The sequence below is a fragment of the Castanea sativa genome, chromosome 7, assembly GCF_040712315.1.
Source record: "Castanea sativa cultivar Marrone di Chiusa Pesio chromosome 7, ASM4071231v1".
Classification (NCBI taxonomy): domain Eukaryota; kingdom Viridiplantae; phylum Streptophyta; class Magnoliopsida; order Fagales; family Fagaceae; genus Castanea; species Castanea sativa.
In genome coordinates, this window is record NC_134019.1 from 33,743,459 (window position 1) to 33,769,212 (window position 25,754).

Consider the following 25,754-nt stretch of genomic DNA (forward strand, 5'->3'; position numbering starts at 1 on the left):
GTGCATTGCATGGGTTAGCGACTAGTTAAAATAAAAATCATGCCCAATTAGGAAAAAAAAACAAAGAATTAATCCAAAAAGACCAATCCTCCCCCACTTAGAAAGAAAAAATAAAAAGCGAACTTGAAAAAAAAAACCAAAAAACCAAAACCAATCATGCCTACTGCCTAGTTTAGAAAATGAAAATACCCAAAGTTTCATAAATTTGATTTTACATTCTGAAATTTCATTTAATTAATGCCGTTAATGTGTTTTTTTTTTTGTTGCCAAATCAGCACCAATACTACGTCATTTCAGTGACCAAGAGAAAAGTTGGCTCAAGCACAAGCACGAGCAAAACTATGTCGTTTTTGGCCTAAAGTTAAAACACAAATCTCTAGCCCAAACGGCACCATTTCAGGCCAAACTCTAAAATAAATTCTCAAGGGAGAAATTATAAGGTCCTCACGACAAGTGACGTGGTCCACCATTTCACTAAAAGACTCCACTTGATTAAAATTGTTGAGTTAGAATTTTTTTTTTAAACAGAAACTCAGCTATTTTAATCAAATGAGAATCTTTTAGTGGAATGGTGAACAAATGACGTAATCCATCAGAGGAATGTATAATTTCTTGAAGAAAAAAAAACATAATAAATTTTAATTGTTGTAACAAAAAAATTCAAACAAAACAAAACATTCTTTTCCTTACCTAAAAAAAAAAAAATCTACCTTTTTTATTTACCTCACTTGTAGTCAAAGTTGGGAAGCGGTGGGGAATCGAAGCTCTCCAAGATCTTTGTCTTGCTTCCGCTACTTGCGGATTCTAACTCTTCTTCTTCAACTTCCTCAACCACTGATAATCCCTCAGGAAGAAGAGTTGAAGATTGATTTGCTCTCTTCCTAGTGGACCTTTTAATAAGTTTGAAAGAGACTGTGAAAGTGAAACAGCTTTCCAATTCCATTGACGCTTCGGTCAATTGAGATTTTAGATTCAGGATTCGTTCCCTCACTGTTCCTTATGTGGATTGTGTTTTTAGATTTTAGAGTTTGGCCTGAAATGGTGTCGCTTAAGCCAGAGATTTGTGTTTTAACTTTTGGCCGAATGCGAAGTAGTTTTGCTTGTGCTTGTGCTAGCTTTTCTCTTGGTCACCGAAACAGAATAGTATTGGGGCTGATTTGGTAAAAATAAAACACATCAATATTATGTGTCACTTAACAGTATAAAGCATAAACTAATTACGGAAGGTGAATTACTAACTGAACCAAACTTCAGGAGTATAACTTAAAAAAATATAAGCACTTGCACCCCAGTTAAGGGAATAAAAAGAAAAATCCAATAAAAAAAAAAAGGCATGCAGGCAAGCAGCATGTACAGACACCATGGAAAAAGTTTGGGGCTATTTGCTAAGAAATTTTTAGTAATGCTATTTAAGTGTTGTGAAAATATATGTAGTGGTTTTTAAACCATGAAAAATGTTGTTTAAAAAATAGTACCAAACAGGACTTTTGGACATTTTGTCTAAATATTTTTGTACCATTTTGTTTTTTTACTATTTTCTTTTAAATTTGGGGAGAGTGTGTTTTGGTTGCCTCTTATGTGTGTTGTTTTGTTTAATCTTTTCTCTCTCTCTCTCTCTCTCTCTCTCTCTCTCTCTCTATTCAATTTAGGCTGTGTTTGGTTGGACAGTAAATCAATTCTGGACGGAAAATAATTTCAAGGGAAAATATTTTCCCGTAAAGAAAATGTACTCAGGCTATTTGGTTGCACCATGGAAAATAGGGCAGAAAACAAATTCCACTGTTTGGCTGCCTTGAAATTTGTTTTACTGTATTCATTTTCCCTTGTTTGGTTTGTTCACACATTTTACAGAAAATATGAAATGCATTTTACAAAAAAAAACCTGCATTGCCTAGGTTCAATAATCATCCACTTCAACATTTGCAAAAAGCATCACAAAAATAATCATCGACTTCAACATCAACAAAGAGCATCCGAATATACCCATAATATTTATATCAAAACGCACATAATGTAATTTCACCATTAGCATTACACGCCCATGGTGTACAAAATTGATACCTACACATGGTATCTGAACAGTACACATGTGCCCTACATGCTTAAAGTCACCATACATAACTTGGGCAATTGTATCGTCCCAATAATACAAAAGAGTTCACATCCTACAGGTTACAAATACATACATAGGCTGCTTACCGATAATACAATTGTCACATATATATAATACAATGTTAGGATCATACTAGTACTACATTACTCACAATCGCTAAAGTTACTACCATCACAGTCAGCACTAAACAGACAAGTTAGAGTCGAGTGAACAAATAACTATCCATCCAAAGCTTCCTTAGCTTAACATTCTTGGCCAGAAATCCCCTAGCTACCTTCTTATTTTCACACAGATGGTCAAAGGCAGTTGCGAGCATATCTTCACTATACCCATCCGCCGCCATAGCCATCACTTCAGAGTAAATACTATTAAAATCAATAGGCCCCCAGTTAATTTCTTTGAAGGCCACAGCAATTTCCTTAAGCTAATTAGACAAATCAGTCAGAACACTATCATCAGAGGGAGGTGCACGGCCTCTTTTGTGGGACTTCAAAATTGTGGACCTAGTGGTGGATGATTCTACCACATTCTTTCCCTTATCCACCACACCCTCCTCCCCATTATCAGCCACCATCTTAGTGCTCTTTGCATTGTTTTGCTTTGTGTGAATATCAACATATGACTTAGCAAAGCTTCCTGTGGCCAAATCCTTACCCACTACAATGGCCAACTCATCATACATCTCTATCTTCTTGTTCAAAAAATCAGCATGCTTACGATGTGCTTGTAAGGGAGAAAGGAACATTCAATAACAATGCAATGATCACTTCACTCATAAATTCAATATTCAACTCAATATAGATGTCATTAGATGATTTATGTGAATGATAAACAAAATAAAGCTGTTATTACCACAAGAAACATAATCCATGATTTATGGGATAAGAACAATAGAAAATACAATGCACAAATGCTAACACTAGATTTTACAATAGATCCTCACATGAAAGTTACATTTGAAAAGCAATGGAATCCTAAAAAGAATGACTATAATTTTCATATAAAGAGGGTACTAAGTAAGCCTTGTCTTGTTCTCAATTCATAGATTATAAAAGCCAAAAAAATATATTATCATTTATATTAAGAAAATATAGTTGGAAGCCATACCATAACTTTCTCCTGGAACGTCTTCGCATCGCACGTGATTATTTTTAAGCTATCATCCCAGCCGAACCCACTCTTCTTTTGAAGAGTTTGAATGGTAGTCCACATTGTCCTTAAAGTATGCATCTGATTCTCAACATATGAGGGGTGGCACTCGACCCCAAACTGTTCAAATATTGCCTTGGCGACAATAGCGAAGGAACCGGGCTTAAAAGTGTTCGAGGGCTTGTTGCCCTTTATGGCCTCTTCGTCAAGTACAGTTAGCATTGTCGTGTGCATTGGCAGCAACCAACGGAATTGCTTACTGCCCACCTTTTCTTTCCCTTTCGACATTACTACATATGATAATTGTATAGTAAGACTAGCATTTAATAATGGGAGTAGCATTTGTGAATTACTGTGCATATGAACAACAAATCAAACACACACACACACAATCACAATTATAGATGTGCACAACAGAACAAAACAACTATTGGAAATAACAATGTATTGCTGAAAATAATGATCCTTACACCACCAGAAGTCTACAGTAAATAGATTGAGCATACACAAAACAAGAATACAGTACATATGACAATCACATAAATCTAAATAAAGTTCTACTCTCCTCTCCTAGTATAATCAAACCACATAGCTTGGCATATCTCATCTCTCTTAGCATTCCACACTCTACTATCTTCAACGGAGTCCCGACGTGACTGTGTTTCTTGTTGGGAGCCACTACCCTCTACTTGGTTCATTGCAGCTTCCATAATATAGTCAGCAAGATCTACCCCCAGAATGTGATTATGAATCACACAACATGCTAACACTACTTTCACTTGGGTTTCAAAAGACCAAAATGGTTTTGCATCCAACACTCGAAAACATTTCTTCAACACTCGAAACCCTCGCTTAATGGTAGTTCTCAAGGAAGAGTGTCGGAGGTTGAACAATTCTTGTTCATTCTCAGGAGGACGATCACTAAACTCTTTTAAGTGATATCGCACACTCCGATAGGGTGACAAAATTCCATTTTTATTACCATATCCAGCATCACCAAGATAATACTTACTTACATATGTTCAAAAATAAAACCAAATCACTACTATGCTTAGAAAAATGCACAAAATTTATTAAACTAATAAATTCAAAAGGTGAAGTAATCCTATAATACCTGAGGGAATTGAAAATCCCCCTCGCCTAGCAAATGCATCATTTAACACACGTGAATCATGTGCACTGCCTTCCTATCCAGCCAATACATAAGTGAACTTCAAGTCAAAACTAATGTCAGCTAACACATATTGTGTGGTTCCACCTTTGCGACCACGAAACCTTCCTTGTATCTCAGGTGGCACAGATGCACGAACATGTGTACCATCTATCACTCCAACACAATCCTAATTTTCAACAAACAAAACAATTTAAAATTACACAAATCTTCACAATTTACACATATACATAAGTCGCAATATTTTCCTTAAAATATGGGTAGAACCTTCTGCTATCCCTTATCTCTGGGGGTGTATCTTCGCTATGCAGTCTTATTAGAGCTCTATATAATTTCAAGACCCCCCTAAGGACGACGTTGAAGTATCTATGGACAGTCTCAGTCGATCTATGGAACCGACTACCAATTACATGAAACCTCACATTATGACCAATAATGTGTAACAAAAATTAGCACTTGCTCCGTAATGGACATGTGCGTAGTAGGGCGTATGTGCTCCCCTTCAGTGAGGATGTGACATAAGTGGTGGAAAGCTATAGGCTTCATCCTAATTTGACTAACATAAAATTTTTCACTTCCATGCAAAATACTATTCATGTAATGCTCTCTTTCGGCTGCATGATTAACATAAGGCGCCCTAGGTAGTCGTCTACGTCACAATTTCCTTACCAATGTAACCCCCACAAGGAGGACAGATGCAACTGAGGCAAGAACTGCTACTTTGGTTTTTTTCTTCATTTAAAAAATTACAAACACTATGGTCTAAGAGGGATGCAAACAAGCATGATATTGATTACACAGTATATAAAAACAGCCACAACAGTAAAACAACAGAGCACACCCTATCAACCAACACAACACTCATGATCTCTAACACAATCAGTATATACAGCCATGCTCAAAGTTTGTTAAACAATACCAATTCACATAAATGTTATAACAAGCCCAGTTCAAGATCAAGGAAAAAAACACAACTACTGTGGCAGGCTGTCCATAGTATTCACAAGGTGCCATATACATTGATCAGCCAGTTCACAAATCACAATCATAACGAGTACCAAATTTTTTGCACATATATTTCTATATCGCCATAGCCATCAACAAGGTACACAACATAATACCATCACAATCAATATTTTATTGTATACAAACTAGCCAACTCCCAAACATTCAAGCAATCTGTAGTATTTTTATTTTATTTTTATTTTTTTGGACAAATGAGATCAAAACCATTATGAGAAGCCATAAAATGTTTAATTCCCCTTTAAATAATAATCTACTATATTAACCATTCCCCTATTTTAAGTGTCTAAACATTTTAATATATATGTATTTAATTAAATAATTATATATATATATATATATATATATATATATATATATATATATATATATATATATATATATCGGTTCAACCTTGAGAGTAGCATTTGTAGAGGGTGGGTCGGCGGTGTGGATCGGGTTTTGTAGAGTGTGGGTCGAAGGTGGGTGGATCGGGTTTTGTAGAGTGGGTCGGAGGTGGGTGGATTGGGCTTTGTAGAGTGTGGGTCGGAGGTGGGTTGATCGGGTTTTGTAGAGTGGGTCGGAGGTGTGTGGGTTAGAGATGAGTGGATCAGGCTTTGTAGAGTGTGGGTCGTAGGTGTGTGGATCGGAGGTGTGTGGGTCAGAGATGGGTGGATCAGGCTTTGTAGAGTGTGGGTCGTAGGTGTGTGGATCGGAGGTGTGTGGGTCAGAGATGGGTGGATCGGGCTTTGTAGAGTGTGGGTCGTAGGTGTGTGGATCGGAGGTGTGTAGGTCGTTTGGTGTATGGATCGGCTGTTGTAAAGGTTGGGTTGGACTGTGAAATGAAGAGAAACAGTGGAGAAAACTCACCGTGGGAGAGTGGCGGCGCTCGTTGGACTGGGTGGAGCTCGGATTGGCGTGAGGGAGATGGTTGAGCTCGGACTGGCATGAGGCAGAGGGTGGAGCTCGACTGGCGTGAGGGAGAGAGCGAGAACCCGAGAGTGCTTGAGAGGCGAAAATGAGAGACAGAAATAAATTGAAGGTAAAATAAAAATGGAAATTGTTTTCAGTCTGGGAAGGGGGTATTTTACAGTTAATGGAAGTTATTTTCAGTTTGACCAAATTTTCAGTTGTTGCCAAACACCCACAAATACGTAAAATATTTTTTGAAACTCATTTACTGTTTAATCAAACACAGCCTAACTTTTAAATTATGGTAACTTATATATCTAGAAATGAATAATTAAAAAAAAAAAAAATTAAGGCAGACGCAAATTCCTAGTTAGTTCCTGACCCTGAGAAAATAAACGCGTGGAGACAACTTTTGGATTTTACGAAACTTAGAATTCAAGTAGAAAAAGTAGAGGATCATCACCTTCCATTAAATTTTTAAGTGGGGCAAACTATTGACTGATTTTTATCACCTTACATGGTAAGTGAAGCAAATTAGTGAAATTATATAGGCCGAAGAACCAAATTCAAGACACAATTATTGATTGATTTTTAAGCAAAGAAATGACATGGCTCAATTATCAATTCCCTATTCATACTTCATTGTCTATTTTGTTTTTTTTTTTTTTTAAACATAATTTGTTTTGGAATCGTACAAAGTATTTATCCAGCAGTAGATAGAAGGAAGCCTTAAGAGTCACAAGTGGACATTTTCATGCCTGGTTTACATATCAAAAACAAGCAAACCATTTGCTCCCAAAAAGAAAAAGAAAAAAAAAAGGGGAAAAAAAGAAAAAGAAAACCACAATTGCTTTCTCTTTAACATTCTATATAAACCCAACTGCCTGGCTTCACAGAATCATTCACCATAAAAGAAAAAGAAAACCTATTACATAAATAAATTAAAAAATTGATCTCTACGTACGAGATTGAGTACTAGCTAGAATGGCTGCAGTGGTAGAAACGTGGATAGGGGATTTTTTTTTTTTTTTGAAGAACAAAAAAAGGAACTCATGTGTGCAGTCACTGTCTCACATCTTAAGGTACAGTTGGATAAGCCCAAGGATATCACCAGCCCGAATGTGGAGCACACCGAAAAGCCTTAAGAGAAGGTTAAAGATTAAGATTTAAGACCCGGAAGCCACTCTTTTCAAAAGCCAAAGAAGTTGAAGAAGAAAAAGAAGCTGTTACCAAGGGGAGCAGAATGGTTCAGCGAGATAATAATAATAATAATAATAATAATAATAATAATAATAATAATAATAATGCTAACATGTCAGAAACCACGGTCTGTTTGCTTATGGACCTGTTTGTACCCTGGTGAAGCTGATAATTAAGTGTGGTATATCATTGAGAGCTGCTAGCAAAGGAAGAGAAGAAACAAGATTTGGAATTAAATATTAAACCACAAGCTTTTTGTTTCGTGGATTTTGAATGATCTTGTTTTGGTTTGTTTGTACTAATGGTGTAGATTTTGTCCATAAGTTTCTGCTTTGGCCATGTAGAATGTATTACTTCTTATGAAATCATTGATTTTCTGGTACCCGAGAATTTGTTTCAATTTTTAAGATGTGTTCAAACCATTTTATCATTATTATTGAGAAAAAAGATGAGAGAGAGTTGGTTGAAATGGTTTGATAATGTGCAAGTGTGCAAAAGAGAACAATGAATGCAATAGTGAGGAATTGTGAGTTGCTTTAAGTCAAGGGGACCAAAATACATAAAAGAAGACGAAAATTAACAATAGTAGAAGTAATAACAAATGATACATCATTTATTAGAATCCATTTGGTAGGGGTATGTAAAAGTAGAAAAATAGAAAATAGTGAAGATGGAAAGTGGGGAGGGAAAATGTTTTAATTTCCTCTTATATGCGTTTGGTTGGGGGTGGAAAAGTGGAGGAATAAAAAACTCTTTTGTTTAATTGAGAAGAAAATGAGAAGATTGAAAATAATTTTTGTATAAAATTATTCTCATGCTCTTATTGCATAATTTTTTTAATAGTTTGTAAGAAAAAAAATACACTTAAAATACTTACGGACATTTAAAGCTTCAAAAAAAAAAAAACTAAGGGAGGGGCAAATAGGTAATTCCTCATATTAACCCACTTTCTCCCTAATTTGGGGTGAAAACTCCCTCTTCACAAGAAGTGGGCCTAAGGAGAAAACAATTCTTTCTCCTATCAAATACACACACTCACCATTTTTCTTTTCTCTTTCCCATTTCCATTCCTCTTGTTTTCACTCTCTTAAAAAAGTAACCGAGAATATATTAAGATAGAATAGGCCAATTGAATATCCCACAGATACCAATGACCATGCAAAAATATCAAAGAATCAACTTTAAAGAGTAAAGACGCATAAGAACAAATACTCTTTTTTTTTTTTTGGTTAAATCTGCGAAGTCCTAAAAGATATGACTTTCATACTTGTCAAAAATATCTAAACACTCTTTCTATACATGTTTCGTGTGTGTATGTAAAACTTTTGTGAAACAATGCTAGTAGAATAAGGACTAACAAGTAATTTTCGAGCAAAAAATCATGCAGTGGAGCTTGCCTCAATGTCAGTAGAAGACAACTCGTTATTAAACTAGGGCTCTTCTTCTTCCTCCCACATGATAATCTCCCTTGCATACCTAAGAGCTTCATCCACTGTGTCATTTTCCAACCCGGTTACTAGTGAAACAAACAACTTCTTATCTGTAAGAGAATTGAAAAGGGTCTTGAACTTCCTTCCAATATAGTGGAAAGCACGTTGAGCCAAAGAGGGATTAGTGCTGTTGTGACGATTCTGGCTGACAGGCTTAAAGTCACTAAACCATTCACATTTTGAGAGAGGGACCTGTTCAAGCTTTTCCTCAAGCAGGTCAAACTTGTTGAGAATCAACAGGAAGTTCTTATTCTCAAATGATGGATGAGTGACCATGCTTTCAAAGAGATGCTTGCTTGCCAACATTTTGTTGGTTAGAACTCCATTACAGTCGGCAGAATATTCATCATAGTCAGTCATGGAAACACAAAATAGGACAATATCAGTGTCTTCAAACATGTCCAACCACTTGCAGTGTTCTCCTAGGCTTCTTGGATGCACTCTAATTAGTTGGTACCTGGAAATGCACTCTAATTACTCAACACCTTTAGGAATAGGCAAAACATGGAACTTCATAAGAAAATAAAGCACTGTGTATCCCACTCTCTATGCAACTCAGACATACATGATTTAGTAGGAAAATTAATTGATATCTGATTTCCAAGAATTTCCTGAGTTTCTGGTTAACAAAAAATAAAAATGAACTAATACAAAAGAAACTAAAATTGAAAGAGATTTTCTTTTACTACATTCGACCACCAATGAAGCTTGAGTATTTGAGATGAAATCTAGTGCTTTTTATTTCAATAACTATGAGAATGAATGGGCAAGGATAAGCTGATATGAAGATCATGATATGGAAGGCCAAAGTTGAGGTTCCTTGAGTTTAACCTTGAGTTATGGATCAAGAAGCATCCTTACAAGAAAGAACAGAATTTTCATTGATATGGATTCCTCTGCATTGGCAGAACAAATCACAAAGATTTGACCCTGTCTAGGTACAGCTCTTTCAAATATACCCATTTTCCAAAGGCTGAAAAGCAAACTGTACCAAACGGGCACAAAAAGTATATCTTCCAATACTTAAGAAGTTTCGACATTGACCATGTCTTAGATTCTATCTTTGATGACTAGTTCTTGGTTGGATCTGACTAAAACTGCATTGCCCAAAACATTTTTAACAGAAATATGGTTAAAACAGTCATGAAATTTTTTTTACCACAGTTGAAAAATCTTGATAAGGATCAAGGCGTTTTTGTTCATGAAATAATCAATGAAAAAAAGGGAGAACTGACCTCGGTGAACTATCACGCTGGTAATGAGGATCCAGTGAATCATCTTGTGTTGACTTGGGAAATGAAAATTCCATGCAAGTAAGGCTATTGGATGAGGTAATCCCGTCAGCAGACAAGATGTCCATGTCAGAGGGTTCGTAATCTGTCCTAGAAATCTCGACAGCCTGCATTAGGAATACATGTTTAGCAAAAGAATAATTACAAAAGAAAAAGATTTTCTTAGTAATCATAGCTGATACACTTGCCATTTTCCCATCAAAATGCACACAACCTAAAGCACATAGTCACTACTAAAATGACCACTACAACACTGTTAATTGTATAAATCTAAGCTTCTGAAACTAACAAGAGTTTCTTGCATTGATTGGATTCACATAGCCTTGACTTCTAATTATAAATATGACTGGATAAATTCAGTCAAGCTGGGTGCCTTGTCCAAGTTTTTATTTTTTGATAAGTAACAAAAAAAATTTATTACAAATAAAACAAACCTAGTACACCGGTGGTGTACTAAGAGAGAAATACAATCAATGCTTTCAAGTTTTTAACAAAAAATCAGAACTAATACTTTCAAGCTCAACTTATGAAGTACAAATGTACAATACAATCGAAACACATGATTCATACCCAATAATAGGAACAAAGGATACAAGAAAACATTAACGACCATTGAAACAATCAAGAATGGCTGGCAAGAATTAGCGCACTGCAAGATTACTGATGCAGCTGCTACATCTAAAAGCTGAAGGATGATGCCCTTTGATGATGCCTAAAAGATCAACAGTAAGCTGCTAGTACTTTCCCGATTTGAAGCAACACCTGCGAAGGAAAGAAGTAGGTGATCGACAGAGAGCACCGGTGTGGTGCCGGCCAAAGACCCTCCGACGATCAAGTTAGAATCTTTTAAACAACCCTAGAGTGCCAGAGTTGAGGTAATTGTGCGTACCTTTGGGTCATGAGGGCCTTGGGGTATATATAGTGGTGTGTGGCCGAAATTTGCGCCCAGGTGAAGATGTACTTTCCTTTTTAAAAGAGTAATTCACGGATCTTTGTCTATTGTATTGAGCCCTTTCCTTATGGGAATCTCCTTAACTAAGTCGAACGCGTAGCGCAAGGACTTTCCTTATATTCACATAAGCAGAGGTCCAGATAGGCTAAAAATGAAAGTTGGATTATTCCTTCGGCCTTCACCTGCCAAGGTCGTCAGCCCACGCGTAACTCCTATACCGTCGTCGGCTTACGTACGTCAACGTGGTCCGTCAGCCAAGGACATCAGCCAGACCTCACAGTCAAGGTCGTCACCCCTGACTCGTCCACGTGATCCGTCACCCTAACGTTGTTGCGTAAGGGGCATGGCTATGAATGCTAAAGAGGTGTTAGTGACAGTAGTTGACGGACAGCGTATTGTCGTCAGCTTCTTGACGCGCATTCAATATGTAAGTGAACTTCCGTCACCTTCTTCATGTATCGTCACCTTGTAATAACGTCACTATCAGCTGCCCCCCACTCCATTATCCCGTCAGCCATGGGCGACGGGTCATGGAGTTGGTGTCACTGGGGAAATGGTGTTTGCATGGTGGTTTGTGCCATGTTCATTAAATGGTGGGACACATGTCACAAGCAGATTGGCTCCGCGTCTGGACGAGTGTGTCGCTTCGTCTTTCGCGCCTCCTCTCCCCTATATATATCTCACTATTTACCTTTTTTCCACTTTTTTCGCCTTGTTCATCTTGAGAGAAAAAATTCGTCACTGCCAGTTTTACCATACCGTCGATCGTGCAACCGTCACCTTCTTGGGACCGTCCTCCTACACGTAAGTTTTCTTTACTTTACCTTTTTACCTTTTCTAGTGACGCCCTTTAGTGAAGTCGTCTGCCTAGGATCTTAGAAAAACCCGTCGTTTGTAGGTCATTTGTAGGTAGTCAGATGTCTAGGGAGACGCCGAGTGATCCATCGTCAATCCGCGACGGAGCGGGTTACGACGAAGTTTTTCCATCAGGTCGTGAGCCCGCGGAGGGCCTATCTTGGTCGTCAGAAAGAGACTCGTCAACTCCTTCTGACGGTGAAGTAGAGAGTTCTAGAGGAAGTGAGGTGTACGGTGATGAAGAAGGGGTAGCCGACGAAGCCCAAGGGGTTCGTGGAAGGGAAAGTTGCAGTGACGGGGGTGAGAGTGACGGTGACGAGGAAGCCTCAGTGAGCACCTCGGGATCCTCTGGTGATGACCGTCCCTTCATCTTACCCTCCGAGTGGTCCGTCAACAATTTTCTCCCGACGATGTCGGAGAATGTTTTCAAAACTTTGCGGTCCCGTTACCAAATACCCGACGACATTCCCATCCGTCTGCCTGAGGAGGGTGAGAGGTGCTACTCAGGACGAACCGCGGACGTCGGCATGTATGATGCCATGTTCGCGGCGGGACTGAGATTGCCGCTGACGGCATTACACCGTCAGCTGGCTAACTTTCTAGGGATTTCTGTCAGCCAGATTGCCCCCAATGCTTGGCGAACCTTCATTGGTGCCGAGGTCTTGTGGGGTAGTCTAAGTGGTGGGAACCGTCAGCTGACCTTGGACGAGTTCTTTTGGTGTTATCGTCCTCAGCACATTTCCTCGTCCAAAGGAGTGTACCATTTTGCAGTGAGGGATAAGGAGTTGAAGTTAGTGTCAGATATGCCCGACTCCAATAGGAAGTGGAAGGGCAGGTACTTCTTTGTAGAAGGGACAAATTGGGTATGTCGTCAAGAGGAGTGGGGATCAATGCCCAATGGTTTTGATAACACATGGGCTTACGTTAGAGATTCAGGTTAATCCCGTCGACTCTTCTTGCCTCGTCTACTCTTTTGCTATCCTAACCCGTCACTTTTCATTGCAGCTAATAACCGTCCACGTATTACCGAGGAGCGGGGAGGATTTCATTCGTCGAGTGACGGCCATTCCATTGGACGAGAGGAAGTGTCGGGATCTAATCACGTTAGATACTCTTCACTTGTATTGTGGAGGTCCTGAACCGACGGAGGAAGCTTGCAAATTGAACGCTTATTCACGTCGTCGTAAGTGCCTTTTACCTTCTTGCCTTTATCCTGACGTTGTCTCTTTCTAACCTTTATTCTTCGCAGAAATGGAGTCAGCTAAACAACGGATTCGAGCTGCTGCTGCGGCCAAGAAGAGACAGCAGGAGAAGGTTGGGGACGAGTCAACCCCACCGTCAGCCCACAGGCCGTCGGGAAGGTCGCGGCCAAGAGGAAGCCTGACGGTAGAGAAGACCGTCAGGGGAAGAAAGCTGCCCCAACCCCTGGGGACAAGTCTTCACGAAGGCCGTCGCCTCCCAGGCCCGTTCATGGGGCAGGTAAGGGGCCTATGACCTCGTCAGGCCCTGTCTCCCAGGGGTCTGCTCGTCGCCTTCTGACCCACAAAGATTACGCTGTAGAGGTGACGGAGTCCATTTTGAAGGATGAGGAAATGGACCTTTGTGCCGAGCAGACCATTGACGAGATAAAGGCGTCAGGCCTTTTTGACCTTACCAGGGTGAGTCTCGCTTTCTATTTTGATGCCCGTCCAACTTTTTATGCCCTGACGTTGTCCTGCCCTCTTTTTTTTTCAGGCTATGGTTCGCATGAAGGCACTGTCAAGCAGGTGCTCTGCCAAGGAAGGGGTGATCACCCGTCTGAACGAGCGCGTCAAGTACCTAGCTGACGGTCAGGCGCAGTTCAAGGAGGCGAACAAAATCTTGGGCACGGAGCTGAGGGACTATAAGGAAAAGCTGACGGAGGAGACCCGCAGACGGGAGATGGAAACGGAGGCCAAGGTGACGGTGGAGAAGGAGTTGAGATCCATCCTAGTCCAGGTGGAGACGGCTAGGAACGACGCCGTGACGGAGTTCAAAGATTCGTCGGCCTTTATAGACGCTTGCGCTGCCTACTACGGTGATGGGTTTGAGGACTGCTTGAAGCAAGTAAAATCCGTCTATCCGGACTTGGATCTGTCAAGGATTTCAATGGATGAGTCCATCCCGTCAACCCCTGCAGGCGACGTCGTCCATGAAGATGCTGACGACAATAATCAGAGAGACAACAGCGTCGTCCTTGCCCAGCCAGCTGCGGATAACTCCGTCACCCTGACTCCAAATCCTCACAATGGCGACCCAAATGCCGTCAGCCCTTCTCTCTCTTGTGCCCAGCCTTTCAATGTTGAAGATGATGGACAACACTGACGCCCTCTCATGAGATAGAAGCTTTTTTTTTTTTTTTTTTTTTTTTTTTTTTTTTTTTGAAGAACTGTAGACGAAATTGTAGTACTTGGCGCCCATTTTTCTGGGCTTTTGTAAAGACATTGCCTATTTTAATTTTAATGCCATTTTATGCTTCAAGCATGTGTGTTTTTTTTTCTTTATTAAGTCAAAATTGTCCGTGATGAACTCGTCAGCTTAAGGGTGACGGTATTTTTCTTCAATCCAATTTTTTGAATTGATGACGGCGTCAGCTTCTTTTTCCTAAAAACGGGGTCGTTTTTATCATTCCGTCACTTACATGGGGAGTTTCCTAACGGCGTCAGCTAACTTTGAACATAACACCGTTATTATGAACTTAACGCCGTCACTTTGAACATGATACCGTCACCTTGTTGCATCATGGCAAGGTGACGAGCTCAAGAGGGAACACATCAGCATTTTATTGCCCTTGTACATCTTATGCGCTTGGTGGTAAGGCCTTATAGCAATGAGGTCGTCCACCTTGTTGTCTTTAGGTTGGGATCGTCCACTTTGTGGATTTTAGGTGTAAGATTGTCCACTTTGTGGACTTATTTACGACGCCGTCCACTTTGTGGACTTAGATGTAGATCGTCCACCTTGTGGACTTAGAGGCAGACCGTCCACTTTGTGGACTTATAAGCAGGTCGTCCACTTTGCGGACTTAGATGTAGGTCGTCCGCTTTGTGGACTTATACGTAGGCCGTCCACTTTGTGGACTTAGATGTAGGTCGTCCACTTTGTGGACCTATACGTAGGCCGTCCACTTTGTGGACTTAGATGTAGGTCGTCCGCTTTGTGGACTTATACGTAGGTCGTCCGCTTTGTGGACTTATACGTAGGCCGTCCACTTTGTGGACTTAGATGTAGGCCGTCCACTTTGTGGATTTAGATGTAGGCCGTCCACTTTGTGGACTTAGATGTAGGTCGTCCACTTTGTGGACCTATACGTAGGCCGTCCACTTTGTGGACTTAGATGTAGGCCGTCCGCTTTGTGGACTTAGATGTAGAGGACCTGTTGTTTTCTTCAAGACAAAAAAAAAATTCACTAGTCGTTTCTGAATGAACCTCCTCTTGTTACGATGAATGCATAAGTAAAATTTTGTTCAAAAATAGGAAAGATAAGTTTTCAGCCCTTTGGGCTTAAAATATACTGTAGACAAGAATAAGCTAAGACAAATAATTAAGGATCGTAAACTGGTTAGGAGGAGTAACGTTCTGCTTGCTATCTTCTACTGGTAGTACTTTCTGAGGTGCTCGGCGTTCCATGGGTGTCGCAGTTTCTGCCCGTCAAGAGTCTCTAGGTGATAGGTGCCCTTTCTTCGCCATGATACGATCTTGTAGGGTCCTTCCCAGTTCGGGCCAAGCTTTCCTTGTGTGGGATCTCTGGCTGCGCCCATTACTTTCCTTAAAACAAGATCTCCGACTTTGAAGTCTCGGTGCTTGACTCGGGAGTTGTAGTGCTTGCTTACGAGGTCCTGGTATCGTGCGAGTCTCTGCTCAGCCACCGCCCTTACTTCGTCAATTAGATCCAGTTGTAAACGAAGCTCTTGATCATTTCTTCCCTCGTCGTGATTGGCCACCCTATAACTTGTGAGTCCTATCTCGGCTGGAATGACCGCTTCATTTCCGTATGTCGAGTGGAAAGGGGTTTCTCTGTAGGGGTTCGCCTTTGTCGTTCGTATGCCCATAACACGCTGGGTAGCATCTCAGGCCATACGCCCTTTGCCCCCTCGAGCCGAGTCTTGATGATTCGAAGCAAGGATCGGTTGGTGACTTCTACTTGTCCGTTTGCCTGAGGATGGGCTGGGGAGGAATAATGGTTCTTGATTCCTAACTCTGAACAGAAGGCTCGGAAGGAGTCGTTGTCAAATTGTTTACCGTTGTCCGAGATTAAGACTCTTGGAATCCCATACCTGCAAACAATGTTTCTCCATACAAAACCCCTTATGTTCTTTTCGGTAATTGTGGCTAGGGCTTCGGCTTCAACCCATTTGGTGAAGTAATCGATGCCGACGACGAGGAACTTCACTGCCTTGCTGCCATCGGGAATGGTCCCATGATGTCCAACCCCCATTGGGCGAATGGCCATGGGGCGATTATGGGGGTCAATTCTTCCGCCGGTTGCCGAATGATGTTGCTTGAACCTTTGACACTTGTCGCAAGCTCTCACATAAACACGGGCGTCATTTTGCATTGTTGGCCAATAGTACCCGGCCCGGATCAGCTTTTGTACCAACGACCGTGATCCAGAGTGGTTGCCGCATATCCCCTCGTGTACTTCTCTCATCACATAGTCTGCTTCTTCGGGGCCTACGCACCTTAGATATGGTCGAGAAAAGCCCCTTTTGTAGAGAACGTCCTTTATCAAGACAAACCGTGCAGACCGGACCTTCAACTTCCTGGCGGCATCCTTTTCATCAGGTAACGTGCCATCTTTTAGGTAGGAGATCAAGGGCGTGGTCCAATTGTTTTCGGAACCAATTTCCTGTACGCAGACAACGTCAATTAATGGTGAGGACTGAATGAAAGAAAGTACCTTGTCGATGGGGGTCATGGTTTCCGCAGATGCGGCTTTGGAAAGTCGGTCGGCATGTTCGTTTTCTCCTCTTGGAATTTGGACTATTTTGGCTTGCAGTCCGTCCACCCTCTTTTTTGCTTGCTCCCAGTACCTCTTCATTCTTTCCCCCTTGCACTCGTACTCGCCATTTACCTGGCTTGTGACGACTTGGGAGTCGCAATGAACAACCACATTCGTGGCCCCTGCAACTTGAGCAAGGTCTAGACCTGCTATCAGGGCTTCATACTCAGCTTCATTGTTAGTTGTAGGAAAGTCGAGGCGAATCATGCATTTTAGCTCGTCGCCTTCCGGAGAGTTAAGCACGACCCCTACCCCGCCAGCCTTCTTGTTGGATGATCCGTCAGTGAAAATGCCCCATTGGGGAGTCTTTTCCTCTTCGCCTTCTGCGTTGGTGAACTCAGCAATGAAGTCAGCCACCGCTTGTCCCTTGATGGCGACGCGGGGGCGATATTGTATATCAAATTCACTTAGCTCTACGGACCACAGCGCCATCCGTCCGGCAGCCGCGGGGCTGCCCATTGCCCGCCGCAAAGGCTTGTCAGTTAGGACGACAATTGTATGGGCTTGAAAATATGGCTTGAGCTTACGGGCCGCTGTAACCAAAGCGAAGGCGAGTTTCTCCATGGGGGGATATCTCTCTTCTGCGCCGTGCAATGCCTTGCTCGCATAGTACACGGGTCGCTGGACCTTATCGTCTTCTCTAATTAGGGCCGCACTGACGGCTGTTGGGGAAACGGCCAGATAGAGGAACAGTTCTTCTCCTGGTTGCGAAGGGCTTAGCAATGGTGGGGAAGAGAGGTAGGCCTTTAAATCTTCGAATGCTTGTTGACACTCGGCAGTCCATTCAAAGGACTTTTTCAATGTTCGGAAAAAGGGTAGACATCTGTCTGCAGCCTTCGACACAAACCTGCTGAGCGCGGCGACCCTACCATTGAGGCTTTGTACTTCCTTGATATTTTTAGGAGGGGCCATCCCCATTATGGCCTGAATCTTGTCCGGGTTGGCCTCGATCCCTCTTTGGGATACCATGTATCCCAAGAACTTTCCTGCCGTCACTCCAAAGGCACACTTGCTTGGGTTGAGCTTCATGTTGTAGTAGAGAAGAGTATCGAATGTTTCCTTTAGATACTCAAGATGATCTTCTTCTTCTTGGCTTTTGACTAGCATGTCGTCGACATACACCTGGACGTTCCTTCCAATCTGCCGCGCAAACATCTTGTTCATGAGCCTCTGATAGGTAGCGCCCGCGTTTTTCAGGCCGAAGGGCATGACCTTGTAGCAAAAAAGGCCTTGGCTTGTTACGAACGAAGTCTTCTCTTGATCAGCCTCATCCATTCGGATGCTGGTTATACCGGAGAACGCGTCCATGAAGCTTAGCAACCGATGCTTGGCCGTAGAATCCACCGGGACGTCGACCCGCGGGAGGGGGTAGCTATCTTTGGGGCATGCTTTGTTCAAGTACGTGAAGTCAACGCACATCCTCCATTTCCCGTTGTTCTTTTTGACCATTACGACGTTCGCCAACCAATCGGGGTAATACACTTCCACGATAAATCCGGCTTCTTGCGGTTTGCGGACTTCTTCCGCTATTGCTTGATCTCTTTCTTGGGCAAAGGTTCTTTTCTTCGTCGGACGGGCGGAAAAGATGGCGATACGTTCAACTTTGTGCACCATGACCAGACGGGTCGATTCCGGCATGTCTTCGTGGCTCCATGCAAACACATCTTTGTTTTCTTTCAAGAAAGTTGCGAGCTTCTGGCGTACCGCCGGGTCGGCCAGGGTTCCGACCTTTGTTGTTCGCTCCGGGTAGGCTTCGTCGAGATGTACGTCTTCGAGCCTCTCGACGGGCTCTGTCGCCACCCGACGTTCTTCTATGTTCATGGCTTGGATGTGATTGTCCATCTCCATCATGGCTACGTAACATTCCCGTGCGGATTCCTGATCTCCTCTCAATTCTCCAATTCCATGATCAGTAGGGAATTTTATCATCAAATGGTATGTCGAGGTTACGGCTTTCCATGAGTTAAGGGTTGGACGTCCTATGATGGCATTGTAGGCTGACGAGCAATCGACTACCAGGAATGTTATGTTCCGGGTGACCTGCTGTGGGTAGTCTCCAACGGTTACCGCTAGAGTGACAGTGCCAAGTGGATGTACTCTCGCCCCTCCAAAGCCAATGAGTGGGGCATTAACCGGAATTAGTCGCTCCCTTTCAATTCGCATCTGTTGAAAAGCAGGATAGTAAAGGATGTCTGCTGAACTACCGTTGTCTACGAGAACTCGGTGTATGTTGTAGTCTCCTGCCCGTATGGTGACGACCAAAGCGTCGTCGTGGGGATGGTGAAGGCGCTGGGCGTCTACTTCCGAGAATTCAATGGGGGGATTTCCAATCCGTGACCTTCCAAGCGCAGGACTTGCCGACTGGACGTTCTGGATCGTTCTGATGTATGCCTTTCGGGCTTTCTTGGAAGATCCGGCCCTCGCGGTGCCTCCTACAATCATCCTTATGTCTCTTATTGGTTGCCTGGGGCGATCATTATCTTGCCGAGGGGCTTGATTTTGTGGCGGGTTCGCCCTCTCTTTGGTGACGAACCTTTGTAACCTCCCTCGCCTAATGAGGGCTTCTATTTGCTGTTTCAGGTCGTAGCAATCGGCGGTGTCATGGCCGTGGTCTTGATGAAATCGGCAGTATTTATCCCTTGGTCTCCTGTTGGGATCTCCCTTCAGTTTTCCAGGGAAGGCCAAGTTTTCCTCGTCTTTAATCTGCATCAATACCTGGTCGATGGGCGTATTCAGGGGAGTGAAGTTCGTGTACCTTCCTGTAGGCGGCTTAGGTCGTCGATCATCTCGTCCCTCTCTGGTTCTCCCCCTCTTTTGTCCATTATCGGGTTTCGTATCTTCCTGTCTCTCCCTTTTTCTGGGTTTGTAGTCGTCCCTGGCCAGCAAGGCATCCTCCGCGTTCATATACTTCGTCGCCCTGTAGTATACGTCGGACATAGTCTTTGGGTCGTTCTTGCATAGAGAGAACAAGAACTTACCCTCTTGTAACCCGTTCATGAACGCTGCCACAAGTGTCTTGTCGTCTGCCTCGTCTATCGAGAGGGATTCCTTGTTAAAGCGGGCTATATAAGACCTTAATGTCTCACCTTCTCGTTGTTTAATTCCCAGTATACATGCAATAGACCTCTTGCGTCGGTGACTTCCAATGAAGTGCGATACAAACTGTGCACCTAATTCCTTAAAAGTGCCGATGGAATTAGGCGTCAACCTGCTGTACCAATCCCTCGCAGGCCCTTTCAAGGTGGTGAGGAAAGCCCTGCACATGATTTCGTCCGGTACACCCTGAAGATGCATTAGTGTTATTAAACACTCCAGGTGGTCCAGCGGGTCCTTGGATCCGTCATAGTTTTCCACATGGGGCATTTTAAACTTTGAAGGGACGGGGTATGAGTTCACCAACGCTGTGAATGGTGAATCCGTTCTATGGACTAGGTCGTCCAGATTGCTGGATACCCGTCCCTTAAGGGCGTTCATCATTGCATCCATGCGCTCCCTCATCTCCTGCATCTCGGCTGTGATATGAGGTGGCAGGGAGTCCGAGGCGGATGGCGGGTTTGTCTCCGGCCGCTCCAGCCTTGTCGGTGCAGTACTACCTTCAGGCCTGACGGCATTCCTCCCCTCCGGGCTCGCTACTTCCTGGTCCTCCCCCGGCGCACTTTGGTGCGCCGTCATCTGCCGTAGTTGCTCTTCTAAGTCGTGGTTCTGTTTAGTAAGGCGCTCGACAGCGGCAGCCAGCGTCTGAACTTGCCTTTCTAGCGCTGTGGCATGCGGTTCGTCGCCTTGGTTGTTGACTGTTGCCATCGATCGAGTGAGTACCATACAACTTTTTGTCTCAGGAATAGAGCAAGGCTAAATGCTTGTCGCTTCCCACAGACGGCGCCAACTGATGATGCCTAAAAGATCAACAGTAAGCTGCTAGTACTTTCCCGATTTGAAGCAACACCTGCGAAGGAAAGAAGTAGGTGATCGACAGAGAGCACCGGTGTGGTGCCGGCCAAAGACCCTCCGACGATCAAGTTAGAATCTTTTAAACAACCCTAGAGTGCCAGAGTTGAGGTAATTGTGCGTACCTTTGGGTCATGAGGGCCTTGGGGTATATATAGTGGTGTGTGGCCGAAATTTGCGCCCAGGTGAAGATGTACTTTCCTTTTTAAAAGAGTAATTCACGGATCTTTGTCTATTGTATTGAGCCCTTTCCTTATGGGAATCTCCTTAACTAAGTCGAACGCGTAGCGCAAGGACTTTCCTTATATTCACATAAGCAGAGGTCCAGATAGGCTAAAAATGAAAGTTGGATTATTCCTTCGGCCTTCACCTGCCAAGGTCGTCAGCCCACGCGTAACTCCTATACCGTCGTCAGCTTACGTACGTCAACGTGGTCCGTCAGCCAAGGACATCAGCCAGACCTCACAGTCAAGGTCGTCACCCCTGACTCGTCCACGTGATCCGTCACCCTAACGTTGTTGCGTAAGGGGCATGGCTATGAATGCTAAAGAGGTGTTAGTGACAGTAGTTCACGGACAGCGTATTGTCGTCAGCTTCTTGACGCGCATTCAATATGTAAGTGAACTTCCGTCACCTTCTTCATGTATCGTCACCTTGTAATAACGTCACTATCACCCTTTTAAAAGTAACAACAGAATTTATACTGTTATTCTACTTATCACTGTGAAACAAACTATATTTGTGAAGATTGGTCATCAAGAGCTCATCATAGGCGATTTAAATAATTAAAAAAGAAGACCAAAAAAAAAAAAGAAACACTTATTGGAGGTTTTATGTCTGAGAAAGAGAGAGGAGAACACAGAGAATAATCTCACCTGATCTAGGAAATAAGTAGCTTCTCTGGGTAGCATTTGTAATTCATTCCTCCGGTTGTATGTTGCTTGAATGGCTGCGTCCTTCCACATCTCCTCAATAAATGATGCATATTCACAAGAAGCAGATGGGAATACAGCCTCCAAATTATCTGACAGCAAAACTTGGAGGAGCCAATCTGAGAAAGCTCTCACTCTTGTCCCAACGGAATAGATTGTTGTATCGTCAATCTGAACTGTATCACCTGTTGTGAATAAACAAATTTAGGCTATAATCTAGACATGCTAATTTCTGATGTTAATATGTCCATCCTAAAGGTAAATCTTAATGGTAATACCATAATGTAATTTGATCAACAAAAGGTACACCGTAACTTCACATGACAAGAAAGCAAAGGATATCAAACCAAGAGGAAGCATCAAAAGTACTTGTGAAGAGCATGGCACTAATCTGCCACAATAGAACTGGTCCTGAGCTGTTTAACTAACTAGCCATTTGGAGAGATTATTTTGGAAAACCTCTAGTGATCAGTATTATACACATAAAAATCACAACAAAGGCATTAGAAATTTGTCAGCTACATGCAGTCATTTGAGTCTACAATTTCAAATTTTAGTAGTAAAAGGTACTCTAAACACAAATTTTGCATTTGACCTTTATTTCCCTTAGGTTTTTCAGGACGTATTCAATTTCCCTCTGGTTATTAACTAGAGGGAAAGTACATCTACTACTAAGATACAAACTTCTCCATTGCTGGATCCTAGACTATCACTAAAGAGTTCAACTACTCCCCGATGGCCAAGTAATTACAGATTAAAGAGAAATTAAATTAAATAGCTATCTCAAGATATTCTTGAGTCCATCCTTCACATGTACTCTATGTACTTTCTCAAGTTGGAAGAATGGGGAAAAAAATGAATAAGATTTATTCTTTTTGAATAATTAGAAAAGTCCAGTGATCAACCACTTGGCTTCTATAGTATAGGATGGTCAGATGTGGTTCTGTTAAATTGGGGATTCAAAGAATCCAATTCATGTTGCTAGGCAAATATTTCTCACTGGTCATGTTGTTAAATGGAGAAATTGTAAGAAAAACATTAGGGGAAAAAAATATCACAAATAAAAATAATAATTAATGATAAACAAGTTGTTTCATCTTTATAACTAGAAAAGCTCTGTGAGAAAAAATCTAGAAGAATATGTGGAAGGACTTAAATGCTTTTATGGTCACTGTTAGAATGATTGTTATATGCCCAAATTTACTTCAAACATTTAAGCTTTTAGACAAGAGGTAGTTTATCATTATATTAGAGTAGGTGATCATGGGTTCGAATCTTGTCTCCACTCTTCCTCCCATTCAAAAATTAAATACTCCCATGCATTGGACCCTGCTTAGGGGAAGACTGGGTCCATACAGGAGGGGATTATTTAAATAATCGCCAGTTTGCTTCAGGCTCATCAAAATGCCGGACCACAACCGGGCAGGAGCCCTCCATTCTTCCTGAAACTTGACCTCAAAATGGATCTATTTTAAGTGATTAAATTCACCCTCTATATTAGTTTAAGCTTTTGGGATAAGTGATAATTTATCAGTCACAGTAGACAAAAATGAAACTCCAGCAGCAAAGTCACAAGATTCATAAAATAAATGTAGATGTTGATTGTGTTGTAGAAAAAAAGAAAAGAAAAAAAAGAATAGAATCTCACAGAAGAGACCATAGTAGAGACTCTGGAGACTTGAATATAATGAAGGACAAAGTAATGATATAAATGTTTTCCGATCATTCCTGCCACCATCATTATCCAAAACCTGATTCGAACTGTTTAGTAACTAAATGCATGGATCTTGTATCACATTTTTAGAGAACTTTACAAGGTAACAAAAAATTGTTCAAGTTGTGTGTGTGAGCACACGAGCATTCAGTTAATTGTTGCACACGATAAAATACTATATATGCATATTGAAAAATGAAAACTAACTTTTATGCATTTTCAACATACCCTTAACATAATTCTTATATATCAATTGACAAAACAAAATTAGCATATAAGCTCTATAAAAAAGAAAATTAAATAGAATCAACTTTCATCATACCTGAAGGTCCAGACTTATCGACAACAAATCTTTTCCGCTTCTCAAGCAAACTTTCTTCTTCAAATCGTTCTCGTCCCTCAAGAAGAACACCGAGATATCCGAATAAATTTCTTTGGATTAAAAATTTGATATTTTGGCGCTCATCTCAGAGAAAGGAATACCATACAGAATCTTGGCCTAATATAATCAAAAACAGTGTTTCCAGTGTCACCAAAAATTAAAACACATTTAACAACACAAATGAATGTCAAGGTTTAACTGTATCAAAACCATGTTTTCAGTATCAGAGTTTTGAAGACCACTAGAGAAATTGTTAGTTATCATCATGTTTTCCCGCATTAGTTAATTGACTTTGATGGAAAATTATTCATAAAAGGAATATGAATAAAACATAATATAGCAGGAGATAAGGGAGAAAATAGAGTTACTTGAAATAAGTTTTAATGCTAGTTTATTGTAACATATAATCCTCTGACACAGAGAAATAAATTACTGCCACAATACACTAATCTAACCTTTGCCATCACATTTCACAAGGATTTCAACGTAATTATAAAATTGGTTGAGTATTGAGGGTAAAGAACTAAGCTATGAGATGTTCATCGAAGTTTGATTTATCGTACTTGAAAATTAATTATAAAACAAGATTAAGATTAAGATGAAGTTAGTTCCTCCATTAATATTTTACCTGTTTATATATCGCACTTGTGCCAGATTTGTCATAACCAACTAAAAGAAATTTATGAATAGATTTCTGTGCAAGGTTGTCTCGGATTTCTCCATTCACTTCTTTCCGAGAAGGATTTTCAGGACCAGGAGGAACTGGCAGAGACAAGACTGCACAAACCAGCTTTGTTCTAGTCTGTAAAGAGAGTATTTGCACAATTATTTAAGTGTAATAAGATGGACTGAGTAAAACAAGCATGCAAATGTGCATCAGTATCAAACCCTTCCCCAGTCCCGTGACAGGGCAGAGGAGGTAGTTGGGTAGCCGGAGGCGTCTCCCCAACGGTAGGAGGGACCACCTTCAGCTTCTTCCCCGGACGGTTGACCTTATCCATCGTTTTCCTCTTGATTAACGGCTTGATTGGGCCCATCACTCTAGTAAGAGGCACACCCTCCTCCTTCTTTTTCTTCGCCTGTACAGCGGCTTGTTGACGGATGTAAGCCCTTCTCTTATCGTCTTTCATTTCTGCGACAAAGTGAGCAGAAAGAAAAAGTCAGACAAATTACAAGAGGAACTAAAAGAGTGAGAAATAAGTGACAGACTCACATTGGTGTGCTTGTGCGTCGTAACGACGTGCAAAATCTGTTGGCTCGGGACCCTCAGAATAACAGTTCAGAGTGTCTAAAGTGACGAGCTTCTTCCAAGTCCTCTCTTTTAGTGAAATTTTGAAGATCTTCTCCAAAAAGCTCGACTGTTCAAGGTTAACCTCTGGACAGCCCTGAGTTGCAAAAAGAGATGGTCATACTAACAAGTAAAATGGACAAAATAAGTAAACGAGGACATTTAAGCAAATGGATGCCTGCCAGATGGAGGCATTATGCCCCAAGTTCTATCAACGAGTGGCATGTTCTCGCATTCATCAGGGTGGCACATCTAGTTGTCTCCCTGGATAAAGAAATACCGACTCTTCCGGTTCAGGTTGGAATCAGGGGTCTCATACACTAGCCTAAGCACCAAT

The 25,754-nt window shown here is 41.7% G+C and overlaps 2 protein-coding genes and 1 pseudogene across 2 annotated transcripts; all 3 read right to left on the reverse strand.

Moving 5' to 3' along the window:
* Positions 1-2,309: 2,309 nt before the first annotated feature.
* On the reverse strand, positions 2,310-3,550 carry LOC142644360 (uncharacterized). Its single transcript, XM_075818989.1, has 3 exons — positions 3,221-3,550; positions 2,637-2,801; positions 2,310-2,537 (listed from the first exon to the last, which is right to left on the reverse strand). Exons 1-3 carry the CDS (start codon positions 3,548-3,550, stop codon positions 2,310-2,312), a joined length of 723 nt encoding a protein of 240 aa, XP_075675104.1.
* A 269-nt stretch (positions 3,551-3,819) lies between these two features.
* On the reverse strand, positions 3,820-5,171 carry LOC142644361 (uncharacterized). Its single transcript, XM_075818991.1, has 3 exons — positions 5,103-5,171; positions 4,465-4,602; positions 3,820-4,269 (listed from the first exon to the last, which is right to left on the reverse strand). The coding sequence occupies exons 1-3, from the start codon at positions 5,169-5,171 to the stop codon at positions 3,820-3,822; spliced, it is 657 nt and encodes a 218-aa protein (XP_075675106.1).
* Positions 5,172-8,772: 3,601 nt separating this feature from the next.
* LOC142643806 (extra-large guanine nucleotide-binding protein 1-like) lies at positions 8,773-25,754 on the reverse strand (annotated as a pseudogene).

Bases quoted from the DNA above. Each gene is read 5' to 3' on its own strand.
- LOC142644360 (XM_075818989.1), bottom strand. From the start codon at position 3,550: ATGTCGAAAGGGAAAGAAAAGGTGGGCAGTAAGCAATTCCGTTGGTTG. The intron at 2,802-3,220 runs GTATGGCTTCCA...TTGAACAAGAAG, and splicing joins CGTTCCAGGAGAAAGTTATG to ATAGAGATGTATGATGAGTT. The intron at 2,538-2,636 runs GTAGAATCATCC...TTGTCTAATTAG, and splicing joins TGGATAAGGGAAAGAATGTG to CTTAAGGAAATTGCTGTGGC.
- LOC142644361 (XM_075818991.1), bottom strand. From the start codon at position 5,171: ATGAAGAAAAAAACCAAAGTAGCAGTTCTTGCCTCAGTTGCATCTGTC. The intron at 4,603-5,102 runs GTAAGGAAATTG...GTTGAAAATTAG, and splicing joins TCCTTGTGGGGGTTACATTG to GATTGTGTTGGAGTGATAGA. The intron at 4,270-4,464 runs GTATTGGCTGGA...TATGTAAGTAAG, and splicing joins TTGACTTGAAGTTCACTTAT to TATTATCTTGGTGATGCTGG.